Source organism: Empidonax traillii, unplaced genomic scaffold, assembly GCF_003031625.1.
Source record: "Empidonax traillii isolate 1590-97213 ecotype Southwest subspecies unplaced genomic scaffold, ASM303162v1 scaffold2191:size69482, whole genome shotgun sequence".
Lineage (NCBI taxonomy): Eukaryota > Metazoa > Chordata > Aves > Passeriformes > Tyrannidae > Empidonax > Empidonax traillii.
The window spans coordinates 5890-20302 of NW_020957384.1; the positions used below are offsets into that span (position 1 = coordinate 5890).

General features: G+C 56.7%; 2 protein-coding genes across 4 annotated transcripts in view; both read right to left on the bottom strand.

Annotated features, from left to right (window-relative positions):
- Positions 1 to 4274: 4274 nt before the first annotated feature.
- Positions 4275 to 6723, bottom strand: KLHDC7A (kelch domain containing 7A). 3 transcript variants are annotated; one of them, XM_027909524.1, is made up of 2 exons: positions 6482 to 6723; positions 4275 to 6229 (listed from the first exon to the last, which is right to left on the bottom strand). In XM_027909524.1, exons 1-2 carry the CDS (start codon positions 6605 to 6607, stop codon positions 4280 to 4282), a joined length of 2076 nt encoding a protein of 691 aa, XP_027765325.1. In that variant the 5' UTR covers positions 6608 to 6723; the 3' UTR covers positions 4275 to 4279. The 3 variants fall into 3 exon arrangements, with proteins under 3 accessions (XP_027765325.1, XP_027765324.1, XP_027765323.1); XM_027909523.1 differs by having other exon boundaries at positions 4275 to 6243; positions 6364 to 6723; XM_027909522.1 differs by having other exon boundaries at positions 4275 to 6243; positions 6292 to 6723.
- A 4785-nt stretch (positions 6724 to 11508) lies between these two features.
- The window catches only part of IGSF21 (immunoglobin superfamily member 21), a gene marked incomplete at its 5' end in the record, with an annotated part of 21882 nt that continues 18977 nt past the window's right edge, over positions 11509 to 14413 (bottom strand). The window contains 4 exons of the mRNA XM_027909521.1: positions 11509 to 11762; positions 12136 to 12174; positions 12270 to 12462; positions 12813 to 12898. Coding sequence (XP_027765322.1) covers positions 11689 to 11762; positions 12136 to 12174; positions 12270 to 12462; positions 12813 to 12898 — 392 coding nt within the window. The remainder of the gene's footprint in view (positions 11763 to 12135; positions 12175 to 12269; positions 12463 to 12812; positions 12899 to 14413) is intronic.

Genomic DNA, 14413 nt, shown 5'->3' on the forward strand with positions numbered 1-14413 from the left:
ATCCTCCGTCCTCGTCAAGGTTTGTCTTTGCAAACGCCGCTAATTCGGCGCGTCTGGCGGGACGCCGCGATAGCATCTTTTTCATTAGCACTGACCTCCCCGCGCTGCAAGGAGCTGGCTGATGTCCCCGCAGCGCTCCCCGCCGCGCACGCTGCCAACAAACGTCCCTCCGGCACCGCCAGGGCAGGTCTGGGCCTCGTGCTGATGGAAGGGTGAAGAAAGGAGTGGGAGAGGACGGGAGATCTCTCCTCCTTGTGGCCTCTCCCAGGCCACAGGACACGGGGAATGGCCCTCAGGTTGTACCGGGGAAGGTTCAGGTTGGATATTAGGATAGATTTCTCCGCTGAAAGGATGGTGTGCCTCACAGCCCTCCCAGGGAAGTCTCTGTCCCTGGCAGCGTTCAAAACCTACGTGGATGCTGCACTTTGGGATCTGCACGGGGTGTTCGCTCAAAGGTTGATGACCTTGGAGATCTTTCCCAGCCTCAGTGACCCTGTGATTCCTTGGTTTCAAACATCTCATGGAACCTTTCTGACGGCAGCACCCCCTGTGGCAGTGGAGATATTTTGGCAGACAACTCTCCAGAGGGTCTCGGAGAAACAACGACCAGGGGCTGAGCGGTGTCACCTCCCTCCCAGCACCCAAAGCCGCTGCCACGGCTCTTTCTTTCCCTTCCCCGGGCTTTAAATCCCCACCCGGCTCCCCAAGCACTGACACGACTTTGCTCCTGCTTGTCAGAAGCGAGACACTTAATTTGTCAGTTGGCTACGCTTAATATTTCTTTCATGTGTCGCGTCGATTTTAAATGCACAACGTGTCTGGATAAGCTCATTTTTTTTTGCTTTTTGGGTCTTTTTTTTTCTCACCCCGCTGTAGCCAAAGCACTGAAGGTAGTTGTGTTTAACTAATAAAAAAAAAAGATTTTAAAATGCCGGTTTTGCGCTTCCTTAATTGCCTCCCAATTCCCATTCACAGGGTGAAGGCAAAGAGAGCAAACAGGGAATGTGTCACTCGCCGGGTTCTCATCGTAATCAAAAATGTAAAAATTGAGAATTTGAATCAATGTACATGAAACCATGTAATTGGCTAAATAAACATGGTGGGGGCAGATAATGGGCCTTCCTGATTAGAAGAAAAATAACTGAATTTCGTGCCAAGGTTATATTTGGCTGCCAAGCAGCACAGTTTGGTGGTTGAATCATTTTTCGGGGGGAGATGAACTAAGCAGAGGGGGCTGGAGGGCAGTGATGGGTCCAGGCAGCTCTTTGCTGCAAAACATTCTTGGGACTGTCTTGAGGGAATTATAAGGATCCAGGGTTGTTAGTGGATGATGGAATTTGGTTTTCCCAGCTCAAGAGCCCAGGGGTGAGAATGTTGGCTCTTGCTGGTGGTCCTGGATGCAGTGGGGGCCTGGCTTTGCAGAGGCTGCTCTTGCAGTGAGGGAAGAGGCTCCCAAGAGCAGGATCTCCCAGGTAAAGCCCTACCCCAGCTGGATCTATTGTGACCTCTAAGTGTCCATCCTTCCTTGGACACTCTTGGGGTGGTTTGTAGCTTCATGGGGGGCTGTGGAGTTAATCAGGATGCACCACATGCCTCTCACCCCTTTTCCATGTAAATTGGGGCAGCTTTGCCAACCTGACCAATGAAAATAAATAACATCCTGATGTCCAAGCTGCACTGAAACTGCTCCACAGACCTGTGGGAAGTCCGTGGTTGGAAGCTGCTGCCCATCAGCAGAAACACAGAGTTGTGTGTCAGCACAGCTGGGAATCAACGTCTGGCATCCAGTGGTGGTGACAGGAGTTGTCTGGTGATGCCACCACTGCCACCACACCTGCCAGCCCTCTGAAGACTCCTCCCCTGCGCTGGCATTTGGGAGCAGGAGACAAACCATCCAGGTCTGAGGATCGGTTTTCATTTGTCCTTCCCCCTTTGCTTTCTCTCAGCCAAAAGTCGTTTCACTGTCAACCTCGAGCCATCCCCCCTCAGCCACAGCACTGCCGCAGGTTTTTTTTGCTCCAGACCTGCTTGTCCTTCCCCTGCAGAACAAGCACGGGATGTCCCCAGGCGTTTTTAATCTCCAAAATGCCTCCCCAGGCGAATCCTGTTAATATTGGAGAGTGCAGGAGCGGGGGGAGAGCTGCCCACCCTGTCGTTGGTATTCATTGCTCGCCACCCCAACGGGAACCAGGAAAAGCTGCTGGGTCTGAGCTTCCAGCCCGGCAGCAAAGGAGTTAAAGGGAAGGTGAAACATTAAACAGAGGCACCATGAGAAAGGCAGGATCCTGGGAAAGCTTTTGTGGGGATGAAAAAAAAAATAAGCTGTCACCTGGAAGGGCTCCAGCTCCCACCATGCCCGGGAATCCTCTGCTCCCCGGCACCCAACCTGCGGGCACAGGGATGCCAAAATCTGGGGTGCTGATGGGGACAAGAGGGTTTTGCAGGTTGCAGAGGGCTGGGATATGCCAGGGAAGCAGCTGGCATCCGGGTTTTGCCATGGGAGAAGGAGGACTGTGTGAGAGGTAACAGAAGAACACGGAGTTACATAAGAACAATAAAAAGAAGGAGAGGTTTTTTTTGACTCATAAAGTTTATCAGCCCAAGCTGGTAAAACAGAGACACACTGGGATGCAGGACACTGCAGTCCTGGCACATCAGTGCCAGGATGGCCCTCCTGGGACTGCAAGAGGAGGCTCCAGGGTGGGAGAAAGAGGCTGGACCGAGGCAGCTTTCAGCACAGGGAGAGGGTGCATCAGCCATTCTCCAGCAGCAGCAGCTCCAGCTAAAGAGCAAACCTCAGGCAGGGTTAATTAACGTGGCCTCACAAGGTTTCCTATCGTTGGGTGGGCACCACTGACCTTCACACAAAGCCCTTGAAGGCAGAAACACGAGGTCTCCAGGCAGTGACCAAGTGAAGTAATAAATACTTTGGGAGCACTTTCAGAGAACATTAACCTGAGCTGTCCTCAACCACCGCCAGCAGCACCGCATAAATTACCTGGGGAGGCTGTGGCTGCCCCAGCCCTGCAAGTGCCCAGGGCCGGGTTGGACCAGGCTTGGAGCACCCTGGGCTGGTGGAAGGTGTCCCTGCCCATGGCAGGGGGTGGGATAAGACAGGCTTTAAGGTCCCTTCCAACCCAAAGCATCCTGGGATTCTGTGATAAAGGTGATACCATGGGCTACTCCAGCACCGTCCCTTTATGTACAGGCACTTTGCACACCTCCATGACTTCATGCTCGTGACGTGCAGCCACTGAGGAGGCAGGTATGGGAGGGTTTTGTCTGTCTGGAGCTGGTTTGGTCCGTGTGGGCCTGACAGATGACTGATGACGAGCTGTTTGAGGGGAAGGGAATGCAATTACCCAGAGTAGCTTTTGGCAGGACACGGAGACGACGGAGTGAGGTCGGGGAAACCTGGGAAAAGGGTGATGAAGGACCGTCTGCTGACATCCAGGGCCCTGGTTTGCTTTTGGTTGCCTCCTCAGAGATGCTGTTCGTGCAGTAATTAGCGATGTAAAACATGCATCGGGTGCTTTGTTCCCATTAGACTTGGCTACGGTTGGAAATGAGGCGCAGCAGTAGCCCGTGGTTAATTTTACCAAATGTTCTCTTTAATTTCATTTAAGACCAGCTGTCTGCAAATCCATAGTGCCTATTTACGTCACGTGCATATAAATATATAGACAGATATAAATATACAAACGTTCAATTCCATTCTGAGGAGAAGGCAGGAGATGCCAAGGCACCGGTAGGAGCAGAGATAACGAGGCAACCCCCAGCCCCCAGGCTCCAACCCCAGGGGATGTGGGAGATCAAACCTGAAGTGCTGACAGAGCTGACCTTTGGGTGGTACCTCCCTTGAGATCCAACCTCCCTGCCGTGCTCCTCCACCCTAAAATCCACCATGTGCTGCGTGTCCATGTCAATATTAGCCACCTGGTGTCTCAGCAGCTCCTCGAGGGGCAGTGAACAGCTGGGAGCCCGCGGGATCCGCCGTTTATTTGCATCCCAGCAAACACACCTGTGTTTAAACACCTCTCACCAGCGGCTCCGCCCAGCTCCTGCTTTGCTCTTCCTTGTGCCTTCAGGGCTGGCTTTACCGGCAGTGGCCAAGGGCAGTTTGTTTCCCTGCTTGGTCCCGGGGACTGGGAGGACCCTGTCTGATGGAAGGTCCGGGTGATATGGTGCCAAGGGGGCTGGTGGCTTCTCCTCCCAGCTCTCACCATCACGACACATCTGAGCCACCGCCAGTTGTCTCGTGAGACCAAACCACGGGCGCTCAAACCCGAGTTTGCGCCGTCCCTCCCTCTGGCAGCACCAGCACAGCCGTGAGGAGGCTGCCGTGGGGCGAGGGGAAGGGCCGCAGCTCCTTGGCCCCGAAGCGCGGCGAGACGTGGTCGGCCAAGAAGCGGAGGTGGAAGCGGCGGCCGATGCAGTGCACCAGGCTGCCCAGCACGGCACACCGCAGGCCAGACGGCTCGGGCAGGGGGCAGGAGGCACACTCGTACCACAGCTTGGCCCTGGCGCCGCAGCGGTGGACGCTGAGGCCGGCGCCGCGGTGCAGGTCGAAGCGGTAGATGAAGCCGTTGGCGCTCACCATCTCGGCCGTCCTGTCCCTGCTGCCGATGGCCGGGCTGGCCCTCCAGCTGTCCAGGCGGGGGTCGTAGCGCAGCAGGACGTAGCGCAGGGTGCCCCCGGTGACGTAGATCTCCCCGTCGCACACCGTGGCCGTGTGGGCCACCGCGAACGTGTCGTGGGGCAGCGGCGCCGCGAAGGCCCAGCGGTCGAGCCGGGGGTCGTAGCGCTCCACCGTGCAGAGGCACTCGCCCCCGATGGCGTACAGGTGGCCGTCCAGGGCGATGAGCTTGCAGTGGGGCCGCGCCTGGTTCAGGGGACAGATCTCCCTCCAGATGTTGGTCAGCGGGTCGTAGCAGAAGACGCGCTTGGAGGGTCTCTGTGTCGGGCCCGTGCCCTCGCAGCCGGACACCACAAAGAGGTAGTTGAACATGCTGCACGTGGCACAGCCCTGGGACACCACCTCTGGGGGCACGGGGCAGAGCTGGTGCCAGCAGTCCCCTCCTTCGTCGTAGTAGCAGAGGCGGCTGGGGTGGAGGTCAGGCTCCTGCACGCTGACATCTGCCACGACCACGGACATCTTCCCCTTCATCCTCCGCCGCAGGATCAACTCCCGCTCACCAGCGTTGAGGCGGCCGTAGATGGAGGGTGTCCTCAGCACCTGCAGGTAGTTGTCACTCATCACCTTGTAGGCAGCCTCCTGCAGGGCTCTGAGCCCCCGCGCTTTGGCTGTGTTGAGCACCTCGTAGCAGTTCCCCAGGTCCAGGTGGGTGTCTGGTGGCAGCTGGGAGGGGTCAGGACTGGCCACCAGTCCTGGCTGGGGGCTTGCAGGTGGTGTTGTTCCAGCTAGAGCTGAGACCCCAAAACCCTCCATGGGCAGCTGGAGGTGGGGGCTGTCTGCGATCTGGAGGATGCTGTTCTTGCGGCCGGGTGATGGAGGCTCAGGAGAGGTCTCTGAGCTTCTGGTGGGTGGTGGGACTGTGGAGGAGATGGTGGGATCATGTGCTGCCAAAGCTGGGTCCTGCATCTGTGTTTCAAAGCTCTGCAGCTCTTCACTGACCCGCTCGGAGCTGCGACACCGGGATATTCCCGGAGGGATGTAGGGGAGAGACTTCTTCTTCAGCACCGACTCGGAGATGGACTGCACGTAGTAGTCGTAGACTTTGCCTCTGAGCCCAGGGAGTGCTTGGTTGTCCCTGTCCTTCCCCTGTCTCTCAGGGATGTAGTTCTCCTCCACCTGGATCTTTGCGACCGAGGAGAAAGAGTAGGAGGTGTCGGACCCTGCATCGCTCGCTGTCATCAGCAGCCCCAGGTTAGAGGTGACACTGAGGGTCTGGATGGATTCCCTGTTCCCCTTGGACTCCCTGCTCATGCCTCCACCAGCCAAATCCTTCTCCGTGCTTTGGGCACGTCCATCACCTGCCATCTGGGCATTAGAAATTCCTGGGGAAACCCTGGTGCTCGGAGCAAGTGTTTCCTTCTCGGAATGGCTGCTCAGTGTGTCAGCCATGTTCCCAGGGTCACGAGAGCTCAGCTCCCTTCCCAGTTCCCTTCCCACATCACTTCCCAGCTTGCCTCCTGGCTCACTTGCCCACTCAATTCCTGACTCATTTCCTAGCTTGCTTCCCAACTTGTTTTCCAGATTACTTCCCAGATTGCTTCCTGGCTCGCTTGCCAGTTTATTTCCTGACTCGTTTCCTAGTTTGCTTGCTGACTTAGTTCCCAACTTACTTCCCAGCTCACTTCCTGACTCATTTCCTAGCTTGTACACTGACATGCCTCCTGGATTATTTCCCGTCTTGATTCCCAGCTTGCTTCCCGGCTCACTTCCCAACTCACTTCCCAACTCGTTTTGCAGCTCATTTCCCAACTTGCTTCCTGGCTCCATACCTGCGTCACTACCCAGCTCAATTACTGGCTTCCCTTCTGACTTACTTCCCAACTTACATCCCAGCTCCCTTCCCAGCTCCCTTTCCCTCATGGCCGGCCCGAGCCGGGCTCTCCCACGAGTCACCCCCCGTTCAGAAACCATCTCCTCTCCCTCCTCCTCCCCGCTTGTCGCCCTTCCATCCCCCCGGAGGGGCTCAAGCCGCGTCCCAGGGATGCTCCCTGATGCGTCCCCACCATCCCTCTTCACCTCCTCACCCCACACCCTCCTCCGTCGCAGACCCACCGCCCCATCCCCATCCCCGTCCCCATCCCCATCCCGGGGCGGGTTTTCCCTGTGCTGTCCCTCGTCAGCCAGCGGGGTTTTGCCCCCAGCGAGCGAGCGGGTCCTGTAAAACCTGTACGCCAGAGTGAGGAGGAGCAGAGCGGCGGCGGACAGGACCAGCTTCCCGGCCAGCTGCATGTCGGACTGCCAGGACACGGCTGCCCGCTGGGGCATTTTTCCATACCGGGAATGCGGAGCAGCCGATTAATGATTGCCGGGCGAGGCCGAAGAGTGGAGCCCAAGGTCTGGGGCAAGGTGACTTTGAGCGGGCAGAGCCACGGGAGGTTTCCGGACGAGCTTGGCGGGGCTGGGCTGGGCTGGGCTCCAGAGAAAGGTGCAGCCCAGAGCAGGTGGCACAGAGCCGGCTTTATGAGCCTGGGAAAAACAGGTTTAGGGAAAAGCAACAGGAGGAAAAATATCCCCTCAGAGCAGCCCGAGGTGCTCCCTCCTCATTCCTGTCGCTGTTTGAAAAGGATCACGTAACGGGAGGGGGAAATTGCTGCGGAGAAAAGTTGTTTTGTTTGAAAATGCTTCTCATCCCTCGGTGCAGACACAGGGAGAGGAGGGAGAAGCGGCCGGAGCCGGCAGACCTTTGGTCTGACGCCGAGCAGCTGCTCCGCGGCACAGCCGGGTGACTAATTCGGTGGCCTCGGTTTGCAGCACGAAGTTAACGAAGGGTGACGGGAAATAGCCTGGAAGATCCTGGGGTCTCTTCGAGGCCAGCTCGGAAGTGGCAGGGCAATTAAGAGCTGGTGGAAAAGGAGCTGCGGGCTTTGGGAGGGGGGAAAAACCTGGCACTGAGAAGAAAATAAAGGCAGGAGTTCAACTGGTGGCTGCCGGGATCAACGACCTGCATCTGTGTGCTCGAGGAGAGGGATGAGCTAAGGAAAGTAAACACAAGCATTAGGACCAGGAACAGAGATAAGGGATGGGAAAGGATGTGTGTAGGATATCCGTGGGGATTGGAACCACTGTGGGGAAAGTGAGGCAGGAGGACGCCAGGCTGTGTCACATTTGCTTCTTTCCCCCCCTGGGAAGATGTTGACGATGAGCCTGGTCTGAATTTCAGATTTAGGGGGATTGTTGTCCCCGGAGTCCCCGAGGCAAGCAGGGCCCAATGCTTGGACTGTGACAGGGGAGAAGAGGAGGGAGCCTGGGGAATGGCATCGCTCCCCACCACTCTGGCTGTGCTGCTGCTGAGGAGATCCCTGAGCGAGAGGAATTCAAAGTGATAAATTGAATTGCCTTTCCCTGAGGGGAACATCTCACATGCTGAGAGATCCAGAAAGGAACGAGGGAGCAAAGAAACAGCCAAAATGAGGGAGAGGGAGGTAGTGGTGGTGTGAAAGCTTCTGTTTCTATGCAGGGACTCACTCCCTGCCTGCTCTGTCCCGATCCGGTGGGATTTTCCTGCGAAATGAACCCAGGTGATGTTCCGATGGGCTGGGTGGGATGTGTCCCAGCTGCACACGTCGTGGGTCCTCACACCACGCGTTGCTGATCCTCAGCAGCCCCTGCAGAGCCCGGCACTGCCCTCTGTGATGGGGAGGAGCCTCTGAACCCCTCCCCGGGGCACTGGGAGGGTCCCAGCACTAAATGTCACGGGCTGGGTTTAGGACAGGACCCGTGGTGGTGCCAGAGGAGCTGGATGTGTATCTGACATCAGAGCTGCCAGGGGTGCTCCTTAGGTGGAGGATCACGTGCTAAATAGCAAAATATATAGAGATATATCTAAAGAGGATGGAAAAGAAGCATTGTTGTGACCTCCCAGAGCTGGCTGGCACTCTGGGACCCCTGTGCACATCCCTGCTGGTGACAGGGAGAGCCCACCAGTGGCTTTTGGGGGAGCATTTGGGACGTTGTCATCTTGTGTGGGGAAAAGCAGCAATGAAGAGGTTGAGGGGAGGAGGATATTTAGATTAAAAGCTGGACTTTGTAGCAGGGATGGTGTGATGTATCCCTTGGATGCATCTTGAGTTCTCACCAAAGGCCAAACCAGCACCAGCCAAACCCACCAGCCACTCTCCTCCATCCCATTTGGCACAGGGCCCAAAAATCTATCACTGAGGGCTTGGTCTGGCCAAAACCCTGGGAAAAGGGGTGTCCCTCCTACCTGTAAACCCAGAAAGTCCTGAAGCTGAGGGTAACAGGAACATGTGTTGAGTCTGGGCACGTGTTTCGGGGCTTGGCTAATTGGTAAAGGGTCTGGCCACCCCTGACCCCTGGTTTCTCCGTCTCTCCTGCCGTGGTTTTTATTCTGCAGGAGGATCTACAAAGATCCCGGCATTTGAGAGTTGAGAAGTATGAATTATGCATGTCCTTGGCAGCCTTGTGAACCCCGGGCCCGGTAATGAGGTGGGGGAGGCAGGGGAAGCACCGAGCGAAGCTCCCGCTGCCTTTCCCCACCCTATGGAGCCAGAGCATCCCTGGTTTGGTGTCCCACACCCCAACAACCCCGAAGAACCCACGGCAAAAATTCAGGTCCAGCAGAGAAATCCCTATTTATCTCTGCCTGGGGGAAGGATGATGGGTGGTGTCGGGGAGCGGGAGAAGCAGCAGTGACGTCTCGGCACTTGTGACTCTAATTGAATGTAATTACCTCTTCCAAATTTTGCTAAAACCTTTTCAAAGTCCCCTAAAATGAGGGAACATCGATAACGCTGCTCCTTGGGGTTTTCAGCTCTCGTCAGCCCTCAGAAAGGCGCTTAATTTTTTACAAGCTAATCATATCTCTTCGGTAGGTTGTCAGGCGCGGATCTGTCATCTCTCATCAATAATGAAACAACCTGAGCAGCTCTTTTCCCCTCCAGCCTTCTGCATTATTCACTGCCAGGTCCTCAAACAATGGGATGTGTGGTCGGGGGGAAAGGGGGATTTAATTGTTGTCCTTTGTAATTACCTGGAGGGAGGTGGGGGGGGTGGGGGAGGCAGGGCTGGTGGGTGGTGGGTGCAGGATGAGGAGGGGCAGGAGGTGAAGGCGGGGTCCAGCACGGCGTGGATGGGTTCCTTTGGTGGGGTGGCATCTCTTTGGGCCTCTTGCCTTGGGGGGAATTGGGGAAAGCAGGCAGCACCTCTGCCCAAAATGAGGAGGGGCTCCCAAGCCCCCTGTGCTGCCGCTGAGAAGATCCCAACCTACAGATGGACCCATCCCCGGGGAAGGAGCTGAGCATCCCAAATTGGGGTGGATTTGGGATGCGGGACCACTGAGCTCCCCGTTCCTCTCGCAGCTGCTGCAGGGGGAGATCACGTCGCTGCTGAGGTGGCACCGAGCAGAGCCGGACATGGTGGCAGCGCCGCGGCAAAGCTCCTCATTTCCACGGTTCCGGCCTAAACCCGCCACATTTGCATTTAAATGGAGGTTTGGGCGCCTGTAAATCCTCATTGTTTGGAGCGAGAAGGCCTAATGGTTGTTTAATCACGTCGGGATGAGGCCCTTGGAGCATCTCCAATCCAGCGAGCACGGCGAGAAGCATCCTCGGTGTGTTGGGGGGTCTCTCCTGCCTGCTCCGTACCGGGGCCGTTAACTGAGTCACGCAGGGTTCCCCGAAAAATGAAGGTTCCTCTAAAAAAGTGAAGATTTCCCTCTCATCCAGGGAGGAACGGTGGGAGCAGCTGGAGAAGAAGCAGATCTGTAGGGGGCTGGATGCTCAGATGCTGTTCCTTCGGGATGAAAGTGGAACTGCTGGTTCTCCCACATCCCAGCCAGTCCCAATCCATCCCCGTGTTGCTTCCAGTCCAATTATAAACTCTGGGCTTTTGTGGACGGGAAGAAGCTCCTGAGCTGCCAAGCGGTTGTTGGGCTCCTTTGGGGCTGGGAAATCGCTCACAGCGAGGTTGGCAACGGAGCAGGGAAGGGATGGAATCTGCTTAATAATAATTAATCATAATAGTAATAATGATGCTTAGCACTCGTCGGGGGCTTTGGAAAGATGAAGCGCCACACGGCTACTGGATAATCCTCTAGGATTAAGAGTTCCCAGAGGAAAAGGCAGGGGAGCGCCTCGTCCTTGGGATCCTTTCCCCTCCACATCTGCTCCCCGGGGATCCTGGATGCTCTCCGGGTACCTTGGGGCAGGAAAGCAGAGAAAACCATGGGCATCCTGCAGCGCTGGGCAGCATGGGCACAAACCCACCGGGGTTTTGCCATCCTGCAGCAGGACTGACGCCACGCCGGGATGGGGGGCCATGGGAATGCTCGGGATCTCCGTTTCCATGGAGACGATTAGCCAAGAGGGACGGGGAGGGTGGCACGGAGCAGGGGCGGGTGCGGGCTGGTGCCCGACGGGACATGCGCTGCCCGCTCATGTGTGAGCACTGACATTTTGGGTTGGGAGCTGCCTGTCACTTGTGATTCACCACCAGCCCGGGACAAGTGCTGTGCATGGCCCTGTCTCCCAGCAGAGCTGCTTCCCCCCAGCCCAGGTTCGGATAAGGCCAGTGATCCGCAGCTTTTGGGCTCCCAGCGCTGCCATCCACGCGTGTGTGTGGGCTTGTCCCCAGCGTCCCTCACACTGGGGACATCTGCAGGTCCTTCCCCTGAAGATCTGGAGCATCTGGGTGCAGTGGGAATGGTGTAACTGGATTTTTCCAGGGGAAATTTGGTCCTTGAATCATAGATATGCCCCACCCCCTCCAAGGCCTCGCAAAGCCTCCAGGTACCCTGAGACAGTGCTGGGAACCCCAACACAAGGCAAAACATTAATTACAACCTTCTACCAGGGGAGGTTTTTCTTTTTCCTTTTAATTAAATTGTCTGAGGAAGCCAAGACACAGAACAGGAAGAGATCGAGACTGTAAATAGTATAGAAAAAAAAAGAGCGAGAGAACCGATGGACGGAGGTGGAGATGCCGGGTGGAGCCGAACGGAGGAGGAAGAGGAGGAGGAAGAGGCAGGTGAAACTTCACGTGAGCTCCAGGATCACTGTCAGGGTGAGCGCCAAAACTAACCTGAAGCCGCAGTGGCCGGTAAGTGAACCTGGAGAGGAGGAGAAAGGGATGGGGAACTCATGGAGTTGCGTTTCCTTGCTTGGGTTCAAAGCAGAATAGGGGTTCACCACTTTTTCTAGGGGGATTGCGCCTTCTAAACTTGCTGGGGGGGGTTGTGTGGGGTGGGAAGCAGGTCAAGGATGTTGTGGAGAGCATCTGCAGGGACCCTTTTGGTGCAGGGACATCTCTGATGCCAAGGGTGAGGGCTTGGGATAAGGCAAGGAGAGATGGCCACGGGCTTGGAATGAGGCAAGGGGAGATGGCCTCGGGCTTGGGGCGAGGCAAGGAGAGATCCTCTCTGCACAGTACTTCCCTCCCTGAGTGCTGAGTGTTGAAGTACCGGCGCTGCCACCACCACTCACCGTTGGAGTCTTCTGGTCCTCTGGGAATATTTGGATTTTCTAACGGGAAAGAAACAGCAGAGAGACAGTTTTAGTGGGGGGGAGATGAGGGAGGGTGTGTGGAGGGAGGGGTGGCCCACAGGGTGAGCCCGTACCAAAAACAATGAGGCGGGTGTGGGTGTCGGTGGAGCCCAGCGGGTTCTGGGCGGTGCAGCGGTACATGGAGCCGTTGAGCTCGGCCGGCACCCGCTCCAGCACCAGCTCCTTCCCGTCGTGCTCAGCACTGCCGTCGAGGAGCCGGCTCCCCACTCGCGTCCAGGTGAAGAGGGGCTCCGGGAAGACTTCATTCTGCAGGGAGATGGTGGGGGGTGAGATGGGACAGGGAGGGAGCAGACCCTGCCTTGTGCCCAGAGCAAGGATGGGGTACATCTGGAAGTGTGGAATTCTGGAATGGTTTGGGTTGGGAAGGACCTTAGGATTTATCTCATCTCAACTTCCACCAGCCCAGGTTGCTCGAAGCCCCGTCCAACCTGGCCTTGGACACTTCCAGGGTTGGGGCAGCCACAGCTTCTCTGGGCAACCCGTTCCAAAGCAGGGACCATGACGCAACCCAAGGACACCAAGCCAACCCCACAAAGTGCTGGTGTGGATGCAAGGCTGTCCCTTGGCATGGCATCGCCCCTACAGTGGGTGCTGACCTGGAATCCCTGCACCAGGATCCGCACGGTGTCTCCGACGCGGGCTCTCGTCGGGGTCATCGTGATCTTCGGGCCCTTGGGAGCAACTGCGAGGGAAAGGGACAGGGGACATCAGCTGAGCACGACGTTCCGGTGCCGCGGGTGCCCTTGGTCGTGGTTAACGACGCTCTGATGGATGACCGTGGTGAGGGGGTGACATCAGCCCGGGGGGACTGGCGGCTCCGTGAGTGATGAACAGGCTGAGTAATGTCTAAGTGACTGATGGACAGGTAGGAAAGGACCCCGCAGGTGGAGGAACAGGAAGGCTGCAGGACTGATGGATGACTGCGATGGGACACACGGATGGTGAAGGATGTAGTTCCCAGTCAAACCCTTCTCTGCTCAGAAACAGGCGACAAGAGGGGTTGGGCTGGAGAGGCATCCCCAGGACAAGGTGAGCTCAGGGGTTGGTAACACAGGGGACAGTCCCAAAGCTCTGCTGGCACTGGCTCTGCTCTGGTGTGTGTGTCACCCTCCGTACATTCAGGCAGTGCCAGGGGAGGGACACGCTGAGCCTGGACATCACAGAGGGACAAGGAGCCAGCAGAAAGCACATCCATGTCTAGTGGTGGACACTGGCCCTGGAAAGGGCATCCATGCCCTGGGATGCTCTGCATGGACACACACAGAGCATGGGCTGCACTGGCTGTGCAGGATCTGACCCTCTGGTGCTGGACCAACAGTGATGGGCTGCAGGTGGTCACACCATGCCATGGCTGGTACCAAAAGGCATCTTTATGGACCAAAGCAAGTGGTTTGTCTTGGTTTCAAGCCAGCTTTTATGGAAGAAAACCCACACATACATACATACATATATATATATATATATATATATATATATATATATATATATATATATATATATATATATATACTGTGCATATATAAGGGGGGTTAATGGGGGATCTGCCACGATGGTGCCCAAAAATGGGTGTGGGTGGTGCTGGCTGGGCACCCAGTGTGGTGCAGAGGCTGGGGGCACCTTAGGGATGAGGAGGGCTGTGGATTGGGGGGGGGCAGCATGGAGTGAGCTTTGCCAATACAAGTATTGGAGTATGGGGGAAGAGCAGCAAACCAGGGGGTCTGAGCCTCATGGGGAGCCCCAGCGAGGGGACACCTGAGCCTCGTGAGCTGCAGAAGGTGTGACAACGCAGGAGGGAGGTTGTTTTTTGGCTGGTTGAATGCTGGGAAGCAGATTTAATGCTGGGTGGGCAGGAGCAGAGAAGGCAGGGCCCTGTCATGGCAAGGGAGCCGCTGCCCCCCTTGCTGAGTGCCAACCTCCCCTTGACCTCCTCAGTGTCGACAACCTCCCGCTAATGGAGGTGGTTGATGAGCTGAGGAGATGCTGGGAGGTCTGTGCCCACTGCAGCCGCAGCCAGAGGCGCTGGGAAGCCAACGAGGAGACGCTCTCCAGGAGAGGCCACGGCGAGCCAAGTGCTCCACTTGGCCAGGAGCAGAGCCCGGGCTCCTCCACCTGGCTCGAGGGCAGGAAGGTTGGAGCAGCCTGCCCAGAAGGCTTCCCTGAAGCTGGGAAACCCCAGTGGAGAGCTCAGATTCTTTGA